General features: G+C 32.1%; 1 protein-coding gene across 1 annotated transcript; it reads right to left on the reverse strand.

Annotated features, from left to right (window-relative positions):
• Nucleotides 1–2,283: 2,283 nt before the first annotated feature.
• Nucleotides 2,284–6,144, reverse strand: LOC144545003 (pyruvate kinase 1, cytosolic). Its single transcript, XM_078293560.1, has 15 exons — nucleotides 5,878–6,144; nucleotides 5,612–5,708; nucleotides 5,412–5,509; nucleotides 5,165–5,320; nucleotides 4,981–5,058; nucleotides 4,685–4,897; nucleotides 4,449–4,520; nucleotides 4,277–4,366; nucleotides 4,002–4,146; nucleotides 3,823–3,911; nucleotides 3,624–3,719; nucleotides 3,308–3,375; nucleotides 3,109–3,208; nucleotides 2,771–2,830; nucleotides 2,284–2,665 (listed from the first exon to the last, which is right to left on the reverse strand). Exons 1-15 carry the CDS (start codon nucleotides 5,944–5,946, stop codon nucleotides 2,513–2,515), a joined length of 1,584 nt encoding a protein of 527 aa, XP_078149686.1. The 5' UTR covers nucleotides 5,947–6,144; the 3' UTR covers nucleotides 2,284–2,512.
• Between the last annotated feature and the right edge of the window lie 6,687 nt (nucleotides 6,145–12,831).

The following is a 12,831-nucleotide window of genomic DNA, read 5'->3' on the forward strand; positions in this document are numbered from 1 at the left end:
TTTGAATTGAAAAAGTGATTCGTGGCTCGCTTATTTTGACAACAAACGAGCCGAGCTAGCTCGTAAAAGTTTGTGGGCCAAAAGGCCTAATATATTAATTCATACACTAAATTTAAGTTTGTAATAAAATTCATACATACTAAATTTTTTTATAATATATTGGGCTAAAATGTCAAATGTATTATAAAGTCAATTACCATAAATTAAATTTGTAACTAAATTCATACATACTAAATTACTAAATCTCCAAATTCATATAAACATAATTCACAAAATAAGTTCATGCATACTAAATTCACACAAATTCATGCTAATTCACAAATTCATACTTGGACTGAGCTGGCTCGCCAGCTCGCGAGCGAGCTTAGCTCTAGCTCAAACTTGTTAATTTTGGGTCGAGCTAGCTCGTTAATAGCTCAATCCAATAACGAACGAGTTGTTAGCAAATGAGTCAAATACAAATCACGATCGATCCACGAGCTACGAGCTTTTATGCCACCCCTACTTGTACCTTCTCCGAGGACCAAAACATCTATGTTTGAATCTGTGTTAATAGTTACAGTTCGGAACAGAACTAGGGATCCAAATAAATAATTTGCTATTAGGAATAACCGTCATTTTCATTAATCCGTGGTTCCTTGTATAGAATGGAATAGCAGTTATTTTCGGATGTGAATAGAGGAAAAAAAAAAAAAAATCGGATCCGCCAATATAATTCTAAAATAACGAAGTTGACGTTTCTTCTATCTCTATATTAATTAGAATAATTTGTTTGACATTCTACTTAACTACTTTTTATCTTAAGAGTAAGATTAAAATGTTTTATTAGTTTTGTGCTTCATCATGCTCTAACATCTCTAGAATTGTTAGATATCAAAAGATCGAGAGTTTGATTTCCTCTCATGACTTCATAGCTTATGCAAAGATTTAAAAAAAAAAATATATATATATATATATATATATACGGTGGATTGGAACCACTCAATATGATCTTCATATTAAAATGTGATTTTTTTTGCTATATTGTTATTTGTCAGATAGGCATAAAATCACTTTAGTAGATTATGGACCATTCAAAAATAGTGATTTTGTACCTCCCTAAACAATTAGTAAAAAAATTCTAAAAATTCTAATATTTGTTATCCAAGCACATTTTAGCCTGAAGATTATGTTGAACGGTTCAGATCAATTATATATATATTAAAAATAAAAATAGTTATGTTAGGGCATGATGGGGTACAAAACCAATAACATATTTAAACCATACTCTATTCATTTTTTATTATAGTTATTTGATATTTCAAATATACAATCCAAACAATATTTTTACTAATTTAAATAGCATCATTTTCACACAAATTTTAAATTTCGCTACCTTTTTTCTATTTTCATATATTAATTTAAATTTCTCTTTTCTTGCACTAATCCTTGGACGCATCAAAAATAAGGAGACTAACCTTAACGACGAGTGTGTAATCCCTGAGATATCTCATATATTGCGTGACCGATGTGTCCGGTTCCTATTCGGGAATAGCGCAGGGGTCCGATATTGTTTGAGCTTTGAGATTCGTGTATAAATTTTCCAAAAAGTTATGCAAAATATGAGATATCTCAGAGTAGGGGTGCAAACGGATCAAATAGTGGTAAAACCATATCCGTATCCGTTTTTATTTTCCGGATACAGATCGGATATTAGACGGATACGGATCGGATATTAACCGGATACGGATACGGATATCCGTTTTTTATAATAGTGAATAACATAATTTTTTCATAATTCATATTAAATTATATAATATATATCTACTATTCGGATACGGATAATTAAAATTCAAAATCATATTCGTATCCGTATCTACATGGATATTCGGATATCGGATATCCGTATTAAATTTTCGGATACGGTCGGATAATATGCAACCCGTTTGCACCCCTATCTCAGAGGATGCGAATTCCGTTTAACGACTGGGTTTGAATTCTGGAATCAGCCACTTATTTAAAGACAAATGAATTATAAATAATTAATTCATCCTCAGGTTTAGGATGGATACCTAAAGCACTGCCAAATTCAAAATGATTTGTTTTTCTTCTTAAATACTTCTGTTTGATTAAACAGGCCGTACATTATTCGTTTCCTAAAACATTTTTCTCGTAAATTCAATCCAGCATGAATGCTACTTTCCAAAAAAAAAAGAAAGGGAAGATGAGGGATTTGATATTACACATGTAGGATGAATAACAATTTAGTGCAAATCAATATAACTTGTAGAAAAACTCGAGAGCTAACTAACAACATAGTAAATTTGATTCACTTTCAAGCTCAACCACAACCAAAATATAAGTATTTAATATAACAACGGACTTCCAAAAAATGAGCTATGAGTTTGCAGACTACTCCACAGTCTTGCTCTTAACATGCATGATGTTATAAATAGAGAAGTCTTTTTATGTATTCACTAAGAATGGTGCGTGAAACACCATGTTAATAGATAACAAAATTTCCAACAAAAATCTAATCCTCCAACTCTATGATTTTCACAACAGAAGAATCTCCAAGCTTTTGGCAGACAACAACACGATCATGTGACTTTATAATGCCCGAGGCCTTGCCATGGTCCAGAGCCACCTTCAAAACAGATTCATTTGTTGCACTAGTAGACTCAGCCTGGCAGAGCATGTCAGAAAACAATTTCATTATCAACGAAACTGCAAACCTTCCATTGGTTTGGTAAGATATGTATGACAACAAATGGAATATAATAGCACTTACAGGGTGGCGGGGATCGGCCAGCATTGGGAAGAGACCCCTAACAATGAGTGACTGCCTTGCCTACATTTTAATTTAGTTCTCAGCACCATTTTTGTAATTGCATATAGTTTCTTTTCAAAGATTATTCAAGTGAATCACAAATAGATGGTTCGCATAGGGAGCTTTCAGGTCCCATAATTCATCAAGGATACTGCCAAAATTCCTTAAACCTTGAACTTGTGAATAGAAGTGCATGACCTGATTATGATCAAGCCTTTGGATTTTTAACTTTTTTACCTGACCAACATTGCAGTAAATATAAGCTAATATTGGAAACATAATAATGCATGGAGACACACCTCAAAAGCACCAGTGAAACTCCAGCGAAGCTGGTTTGTCTTGAGACGAGGAATGACAACAGATAGAACCGGCATGGTTGGCCTGTACTTAGCTATCAGCCTACAGAAATAACAAACCAAAAGAGTAACCATCATTACACTACAAAAATTGCATAATTTTCATTACAAATAAGTCAAAAGTAAATTTTCGGTAGCATACCTTGCTGCTCTTCCAGAGGATGTGAAGCAGATGATGACAGAAGCCTTGACTTTTATAGCAGCACGCACCTACACACAGCATATGTATACTAAGAAGTAGTTGATAATAACTTGAAAGTAACAGTAATAAAAACTTGTGCAGGTTTGAAACCCGGTGTTCTCACTGGTGTGAGACCCGCATCCCATGCCCAAAAGATAACAACAATAAAACTGAATAATATCGTTAAAGTGAAATTAACAATACAATGTTTCAAAAATAACATGCTCAAGTAATAAGTCAATGCTTTACTGAATATAGATTAAAATATATATCTTACCGCAGAAGAAGCAATAGACTCCAAATGAGACATTGGCTCACCAACAAACTTAACAGTTCTCTTAAAATATATATCTTGGTTGAACACCTTCTCAGCCTGCAAAAATGAAAGTTCGATCATCCAATGGGTCAAAAACTTGATAAGGAAAAGGAAACACGTTTTGGTAGAATTATATATGAAAAAACAGAAAGAAAACTACCTCAGCACAAATTTTGCCCACAATGGAAATAGTCTCAACAGGGTATAAGCCTCTTAGCGTCTCCGCGCCCAGAAGAATTGCATCGCTCCCTGAATAACAAATTATAATTTACTTAAAAATTAGAAAACAAAATCTAGCTCACAACGTTAACATAAGGAAAAAAGGGGGGAAATAACTACCATCAAGGACAGCATTTGCAACATCAGTAGCCTCAGCACGGGTAGGACGTAGGTTGTCAGTCATACTGTCCACAACACGTGTAACCACTGCCGGCTTTCCAGCCATGTTACACTTAAATAGCGCAGCCTTTTGAAACAAAAACACCTGGATTCCATTTATCATGCAGAATATTTTTTAGTGAGTATTCCCCTCGTGCATGAAGATTATTTTGCATATCTGAGTAAAATTACCCCAAAAAGATAACATATTAAGGAATAAATAATTAAATACTAACCTTTTCCGGGGGAAGGTCAATTCCAAGGTTACCACGTGAAAGAATAATTCCATCTGCTTCACTCAGAATCTCATCAAAGTGGGTCAAACCCTGATCAGAAAAATCAAATCAATCTAGGAAAAAAAAGGAAATCTAAAATATGCCTTATCCATCTTGTTGCAAACTAAATTACCTCGACGTTTTCAATTTTTGCAAAAATCTGGGTCTGTTGTAGATCACCAAATTTAGATAGAGCTTCCCGGGCCTGAAGCAAGGAAATAGTATCAGTAGCTGAACACACTTGTAGAAAAGGATGAAAAAAAGAGCAGCTTAACCATGTTTTACTGAGTAAGCACTTGCAAACACACGAAGTAACGAATAAAGAAAACACACATTAGATAATTGGAAAGGATAAATAAAGAATCTCACATCTCTAACATCCTTAGCATGCCTGGTATAAGACAAAGAAAGGAAGTCAATCTTATTAACAGCACCCCATTTGCTAATAACCTCCTTATCACTGTCAGTGAGAGTTGGAAGATCGATGTGGACTTGAGATGCATGCAGAGTGAACAGAGAGCCAGAAAGTGTGGCTGAATTCTTTATTACACACACTACATCATCCCCCTTCAACTCAGATACCTGAAAGTACCACAATTTATATACACCACAAAATAGTATAGTAATAGCAAAATTTAGTATAGACAATTGAAGTAAGCACATACCTCTAACCAAACCGAGGTTGTTTCACTACCGGTGAACAAATATTGCCCCATAAATATTGTGTCGCCTGGTTTTACAGCCTACAAGAAAGCACAAGAAAGTTTCAAACCTTCATTTGTACATGGTAATAGAAAACCTGAGAGATTCAAAACACTGTCTGTGAGATAAGATGAGGAGAATGCTTGCCTTGGCTAGCCCATTAAAATTAATGGGAAGGACCTCATTTGTTGCTTCTTTACCCTGATCAGGGGTCAACACAACAGATGCATTTTCCTCAAGTGTAATTACAATTTCACTTTTGTTCACCACCTGCAACTCTGGGCCCACGGTATCTAACATCACCTGTTATAATTCATCAAAGGAACAACTATCACATATAAATTTCCTTGATAGAAATAACCTAGGAGTATGAATAGGGTGGGAGGAAACTTACAGCACATAGCTTCTTTGTTGCTTTTATTGCAACCTTGAGATTTTCCAAGGTTTCCTGATGATATTCTAAGTCCCCCCATGAAAAATCAAAGCGAGCCACTGAAATTCAACCGAAATATTAGCATGATTAAAAACTAGAAAACCAATTACTGAAATAAATCGTACAAAATAACAAGAAAATGAGAAGCTATTTAGAGGTACCTGACATCCCAGACTTGAGGCAGGAAGAGATGGTGTCAACGGAGCGCGACTTGGGACCCAGCGTCCCCACTATCTTCGTCATAGCAGGGAAAAAGCTCTGCAAATTTGTAATACAAATAACCACATCAATTAACCAAATCACAACTTGCTTTATTAAATACTAACCAACTCTAGCTCCGATCTACAAGCAGATCAGTAATCTTTGGCCGATTTTGATTTTATTTTACGGTAGAGAGAGAGAGAGAGAGAGAGAGAGGCTCTCTTACAGCCTTTGAGGGTTCGAGGATGGAGGCCATCCTGATAGGCTCTTCTAGCAAGAGGTTTGTCGAATGCATTTTCTTAGTTTCGTTTAGTCGAAACAATCGATTGGGGTTGAAGAGAGACTAGGGACTTGAGAAGAAACAAGATCTGCTTCTTTTTTAGACGAGGAAAGGGGAAAGAAGAACACTGCGAAGATTTGAGGCTGCTGAGAATATAAAAAGGAGCCTCGCGGCCACGCCCCTTGAATATACACAATTCAGACCAGCCGGTTGACTGGTAAAAATGGAACACCAGAGCCGGTTTCGTTACGAAACGGCGCGATTGCAATACGGAACAGTGCGGTATGTATGTCGGTTACGTGCCGTAATTTGCGTGTCTCGTGTCGTAATTATTTTTTCAAAAATTTGACACGATACGACACAGCATGTTAAAGATCTAGTCAAGACACGGCACGTAGTCACGAGAGTCACATGTAATTAGAACCGTTAGATCTTAATCAAATGGTGAATCTTCAATAAACTAACTTAAATTATGATAAAATTGTCATACGAGTCACATGAATTACATTTGGTCATAGCATATTTGAACACGACGTGACTATTCACGTATTGTAACCACCCTTTAACATTTTAATCACAATATAACACGACGCATAAAAACTCAACTTAATCATGTCACAACACGTTTTTTCCACTCTTGCACTTGTCTTCCCATTATCTCATTATCTCTTATAATTGTTATATATCTATTATCATTTTTATATAGTTTTTATTTCTTTTTTCTGTTTTATTAGTTTTTTTTTTCACAGAGTATTAATCTCAAGTAGTCAATCACCAAAACTATCGGAATAAAGTATTTCTTCGTCTTTCCTAACAAGGATCCATATTCCCTTTTTCTACCTATTATTGTAATATGATAAAAATAATTTTAATATCGTGTGGGTGTTGATATCACGTCAATATTATGACATAATTTTAAAAAGATATTAAGGACTTCTTATTTAGCATGTGAAATTTATCGGTTAATACGAATTTAGAAGCGAATCTTTTGAGAATTGGTTTCTATTTGCGGGTATTTGAATTGTATAAATAGAAAACTGATTTAAATAAGACCTTACTTCGATGATTAAAATAATAAAATTTAAAATTGATTGATCCAAAATTAAATAGAATAAATAGTCGAGTAACTGCTCTTAAAATAATTCTTTTAAAATAGTTTCGCTGAATTTTAAGACACAAATAATACTTTAGAATAATAAGTTTAGAATGTGCTCACAAATAAAGTTGCGTGAGATTCGTGCCTCCTGTGTTCAAAATGGAGAGCCAATGTAGTTGCCATTTTCATACTCAAAAAGGAAAATTTCGAAAATAATATACTAATTCAAATGGGAGAACAAATATCCTCCAAGACTTCGAAGAGACAGAGGCCACATATGTTAATATATTTTTCACATATTTCTCTTTGGTTTTTCCATGAAAGCGAATTCGTTTTATATTAATATCTGCTGTAAAAAGAAAATAATATACAAAATTGACACAAGTAAAGAAGGAAAAAAGTGTATATATTGTCGTGCTTGTTCTTCGTTATTCCCCAATCAATCGGACTTATTCCCCAAGAAAAGCAAAACAATTGATTACAAGCACATTTAGGTCCCCAACATTCCAGACGCCGGTTTCGCCATTAATTAGATTATTTAATTCAGGGTCAAATGTGGGGCGAAAGGTTTTTGACGCCACCTGTCCATTACAAATTCTGTGACATCATCAATGAGTGATCCTTTGTAGCAAGTTACAAAAACAGAGAAAAACAAGTTGTTACAAATAGGCCAGGGAATAATGTACATATGAAAATAAAAATTAATTCGTGGAAACAGGAGACTCTCACGAGACCAGACACAGGAAACAGAGGGCGCTTCCTGAAATCGGAAAAAAAAGGGGGGCACAAGCGCGGACCGTCCGATCACCGACTTTCCGTACATTTGACTGGTCAAGATTGTTCAATTAACGGTCCGATGTTCTAGAATGTTGCCGCGCCTACCTTTGGCTACGAGTTTTTTTTTTTTTTTTTTTTTGTATAGATCATAAATACCATAAGTTAAAAACTAACGTGATTTTTTTTTTTTTAACAAAAATCATAAATATTGAATAGATCATTGGTACGTCTCATTTAAATCCAAATAATACCACATAGCATATTCGGTAACTCCCGCACTGTAATTTTTTATGTGAACAATGTCACATAAAAAATAAAAGTGAATAGTACTGAATAGACTATTTGAATTTAAATGGAATGTACTGAATAGTCTATTCTATACTTGTGATTTTTGTAAAAAAAAAAATTATATTGATTTTTTTAACTTATGATTTATAAAAAAAAATCACGAGCTCATCACCTCCCCAATTAAACGCAGCCTGTTTATATTTTATTTGAATTGCGAGTGTTTGAAGGAAACGGAGTGGAAAAATAATAATTATTAGTTTCTATTTAGCTGGATATATAATAGGAGAGTATAATTAATAAATATTATTTATTGATATTTTGTATATGTCTATAGTTTATATTTTACTAATCACGATTTAATCATTTAATTTATAAATCAATTAAGCATGTCATCCATAAACAACATGAATATCCTTTTCCAACGAGAGAGGAATCGAATATGTATGAATTAATTTTAATTCGTCCATGTTTTATTATTTTTTGTTTGATTAATTTTATATTAAATTAATTTAAAATTTTATAAATTTAATTGACTTATGAAGTAAATGGTTTCCACGGTTTAAATTTATTTTTTGAAATTAATTCTAAATTTTTGAACGAACAACTAAGCACTTCAGATATTATAGGTTACGTTGTATATATTATTATTTTTCGAACGAACAACTCACACGTCGTCTTTTTTCTTATTATTTAGAAAGATATATATTTGATGTGTCCGAACTCCGAAGTGTGATATAATTTTGAAACAATAATTTTTTTTTTTTTACGTTGAATTACTGCTGTCTGATTTTATTGTTTACTATTAAACTTTTTATTAATGTTTTTAAAAAATATTTATTTGCGCACAAAATATTTCTGATACAGACAATTATTGTCAAGTTGTCTTACCTTCAAATTATTTTTTTCCTTGCTATATATTTTTTCCATACCACGGTCCAAAAAACAATTCTAATGATAAATTTTAAAAATAGCATAATTTAAAAACTATATGAAAATTTAATGTTACTTTTCTCTGCACATGCGTAAAAATAATTTGACATTCGGCTTTTAAAAACTATCCGCATCAGTTCATAGATAAGAGCTATTGATGCCAATGAAAATAAAATAGAAATGATGTAAATACTTAAGGTTATATTTAGATATATATAGAGTAAAGTTAACAAGGATTAAATAGCTTATTCTATTTTATTTCACATATTTTATATCTTATTTGATAGTTTGATTAGTGGTTTAAATTAATCCATCGAAAGGAGTAAGGTGTTGAAAAATGAGTCTCAGACTATAACAGTGGATCCTACAGATGAAGTATGAAGTTAAATACTTCGGGAGAAGTAACTTATACGGATTAATTCACATTACTCCACCTTACTTCTCTTTTTTTATTCCTCATTTAGCCAATTAAGTGTAGAGTAAGGAGTTTATTCCACCTCTTACTCCACGATCAAATAAGACCTAAGCGTGTATGGATAAAAACATAATTTTTTTTTATTAAAGAGTCCGGTACAATCCAGCATCTTTTTAATGTTATTTTTGAAAAAAAAAAATTGATTTAACATTTCGTAATTATTGTGATTTTTTTTTCAAAATAGATGAAATACCTTAAAATTTTAATATACTAGAATGACCACAATAATTTCTTTATTCATCTATAAGTGATATAAGTGACTTTTGAACCGGAATCAATAATTCAGATCCAAGAACATTTTATTTTTTTCATTAACACAAATAAATATTTTAATCTTTCTTACAGCTGCAAAAAATCCGGCCTGAAAAATATTGATCCAAGATATTTCTCACAGTCTTTCTAATAAATTCAATTATATAGTATTATGTATTCCATCTATTTTTAAATAAATATAAAAATATTTTTAATATTTTAATACAAAAAATAAATAAATCATAATATCTTCTATTTATTTAAAAATATAAAAAATCCTAAAACCGAGAGGTTAATTTCTGGAAATAGGATTTGAGAAACAAGAAAATTATTTTCCGGATTTAGGGTCTGGATCGAGAAAATAATTCTTCGGTTTGGGTAGTTTTTGAAATATTTATAAAATCTGTGCTGATTTGTAAATTTTGATTTTTTTTTATATTAATAAAAATTTTGACAAGTCGCATGAAAAATAATTCGGTACAAAAAAAGAAGAAGGAAAGACTAGACAAATACGTAATAGAAAATTATATCGTGAAGCCGCATGGGTGAATGAGATGGGAACAGAGAACCCTCAAAACCAAACCTAATGATATTAGGCCGAAACTTACGTCTTTTCTGGGTAACCATGGAATTGTTAATTTTTGACAAATATATGGACAAATTCAGAATATTTTGTAAGAGGGTATTAAAATAGAGAATTGGATATAAACAACTAATTGGATCTAAACTCATTAGTTAATTTGATATTGAATAAAAAAACAATGTCCTAATTTCTATTTATCCAATTTTCTAACTTTTAATTCTAAATATCAAATTATAATTAAAAAAATAATTTAACTATAAATTTAACTATAATTAAAAATATGAATTTCAAAGAAAGACAAATAAAGTTTTGTGGGAGAGCAAAATTAATCTGTACTTACAGATACAACAACAACAACAACCAAGTCTTTAGTCCCAAACAAATTAGGATGAGCTAAAAATAAATCTCGATCACAATAAAAGAAAAAAAAAAAAAAGACAGTTGGTCTTATTGAATCCCCCATACATACATCTAAAAGGCTTTGAGTAGACTGCAACCAATGAATTCTGCAAAATTTTGACAAATTGTGTATGCTTTCATCCGTAGTTTGATTAAATTTACATAGTGCGACATTTAAAAATAGTAAGATATTTATATCAGAAAACCAAACTCGCATATATGCAATTATGAATGTATATTAAAAGTCAGCGTAATTAAACTGTTAATCAATTATCTGAGCACATCAGCTCGTCGAAAGGGTAGGTAGGAAACTATTAAACATCTTACATTAGTGACATTATTGTTAATTTTTCTGAAGTCGGGACAGAGACGGGTAGAATATTCTGATTTGTGCATTTAAACAGGTATCGTTACAGGCCGGTGGAAGGCTTGTTAATTAACATTTATTTATTGGGCCGGCCATTGTTCCTATTGAAAAGTTCGAATGGGCCTGTTTACCAAATTTACCGAAGTTAATAACATCAACAAAGAATTTCACATTGCAACGGGTTAATCTCTCCGTACTCTGTTTGGTGAGTTCAATATTAGAATATGTCTAAACCTTCTACGACCAAAAAAAAAAAAAAAAGAAAGGAAGAAAGGAAGTTCAACTTCAACCTTCCTTCCCAACCATAGCATACGGAAATGTGTGAAAAAAAAAAAACGAAATTTTGGTCAGATTCAATGCTTTTTCCGACACACCAAGCCCTCTTTTAGATTTATAATAATTACGCGGAGATGGGGTCCTATTGATTTTGCAGTGCGAAAGTGACCTGTCATATATCGTGTTTTACTTTTCTTCTAGTATTTAAAGCTGTAAAATTAGATCCGAAGTCCTTGATTCTTATTTAGTTAGCACTTTTCTTCTTATTGTTATTTGTTAAGACGGCGGAAGCTTTACAATATTAGTTATAATATCGTACTTTTACTATATAAATAGAGCTTTTTTTGTAAAATCATCTAGTCAAGAAATAAATAAATAAAATATCCGTAATATATATATTAAAATATGGGTAAGGCTACGGTGCTACGGCTCAATATTCGAGTTTTCAAAATCCAAATGGTCGATCCGAACCGTTCATCTTGTTCTCCGTATTAATAATGTTTGGAGACCAAATTTTACATTTTTTGGAAATTTTTTACTATTTTTTTAGATAGGTAGAAAATCAGTTGATCTACAAAATTCTGCACCATTCAGATATTTGATTTTCTACCTATCTAAAAAAATAGTAACAAATTTTCAAAAAATGTAAAATTTGGTCTCCAAACAAATATTTAGGACTGGCAAAAAAGCTCATGGCTCATGGCCCGATTGGTATTCGCCCGACTTGATCGGTAACAGCTCGTTCGTTAGTGGATCGAGTTAAAATTAGCTCGGGACCTAAAATGTAAACTCGCTCGCTCAGCTTGATACACTAACAAGCCGAGTACAAGTGTAGCCTAGCTCGTTCTTTAACAGCTCGTTGCTACCCCTACACATATTAATATGGAGAATAAGATGAACGGTTCGGATCGACCGTTTGAATTTTGAAAACTCAAATATTGAGCCATAGCACCGTAGCCTTACCCATATTTATATATATATATACGGATATTTTTTTTATTTATTTCTTGTCTAGATGATTTAACAAAAAAAGCTCTATTTATATAGTAAAAGTACGATATTATAACTAATATTGTAAAGCTTCCGCCGTCTTAACAAATAACAATAAGAAGAAAAGTGCTAACTAAATAAGAATCAAAGACTTCGGATCTAATTTTATAGCTTTAAATACTAGAAGAAAAGTAAAACACGATATCTGACAGGTCACTTTCGCACTGCAAAATCAATAGGACCCCATAGCACCTTAGCCTTACCCTTAAAATATTATATGAAAAAAGAACAACTAAAATAATTCAGAAAGAAATGTTTGATAAATTTAATGAACAATTTCTATTTAAATATTTTATAAACAGAGTTAATAAAGAACTCAAAATACTTGTAATTGAGCCAAAATATTATTCTAGAAATTTGTATACAATGTGTAAAATAAAATAAAATAAACTATATCAAGGAATATT

This window comes from Carex rostrata, chromosome 2, assembly GCF_964058835.1.
Source record: "Carex rostrata chromosome 2, lpCarRost1.2, whole genome shotgun sequence".
Lineage (NCBI taxonomy): Eukaryota > Viridiplantae > Streptophyta > Magnoliopsida > Poales > Cyperaceae > Carex > Carex rostrata.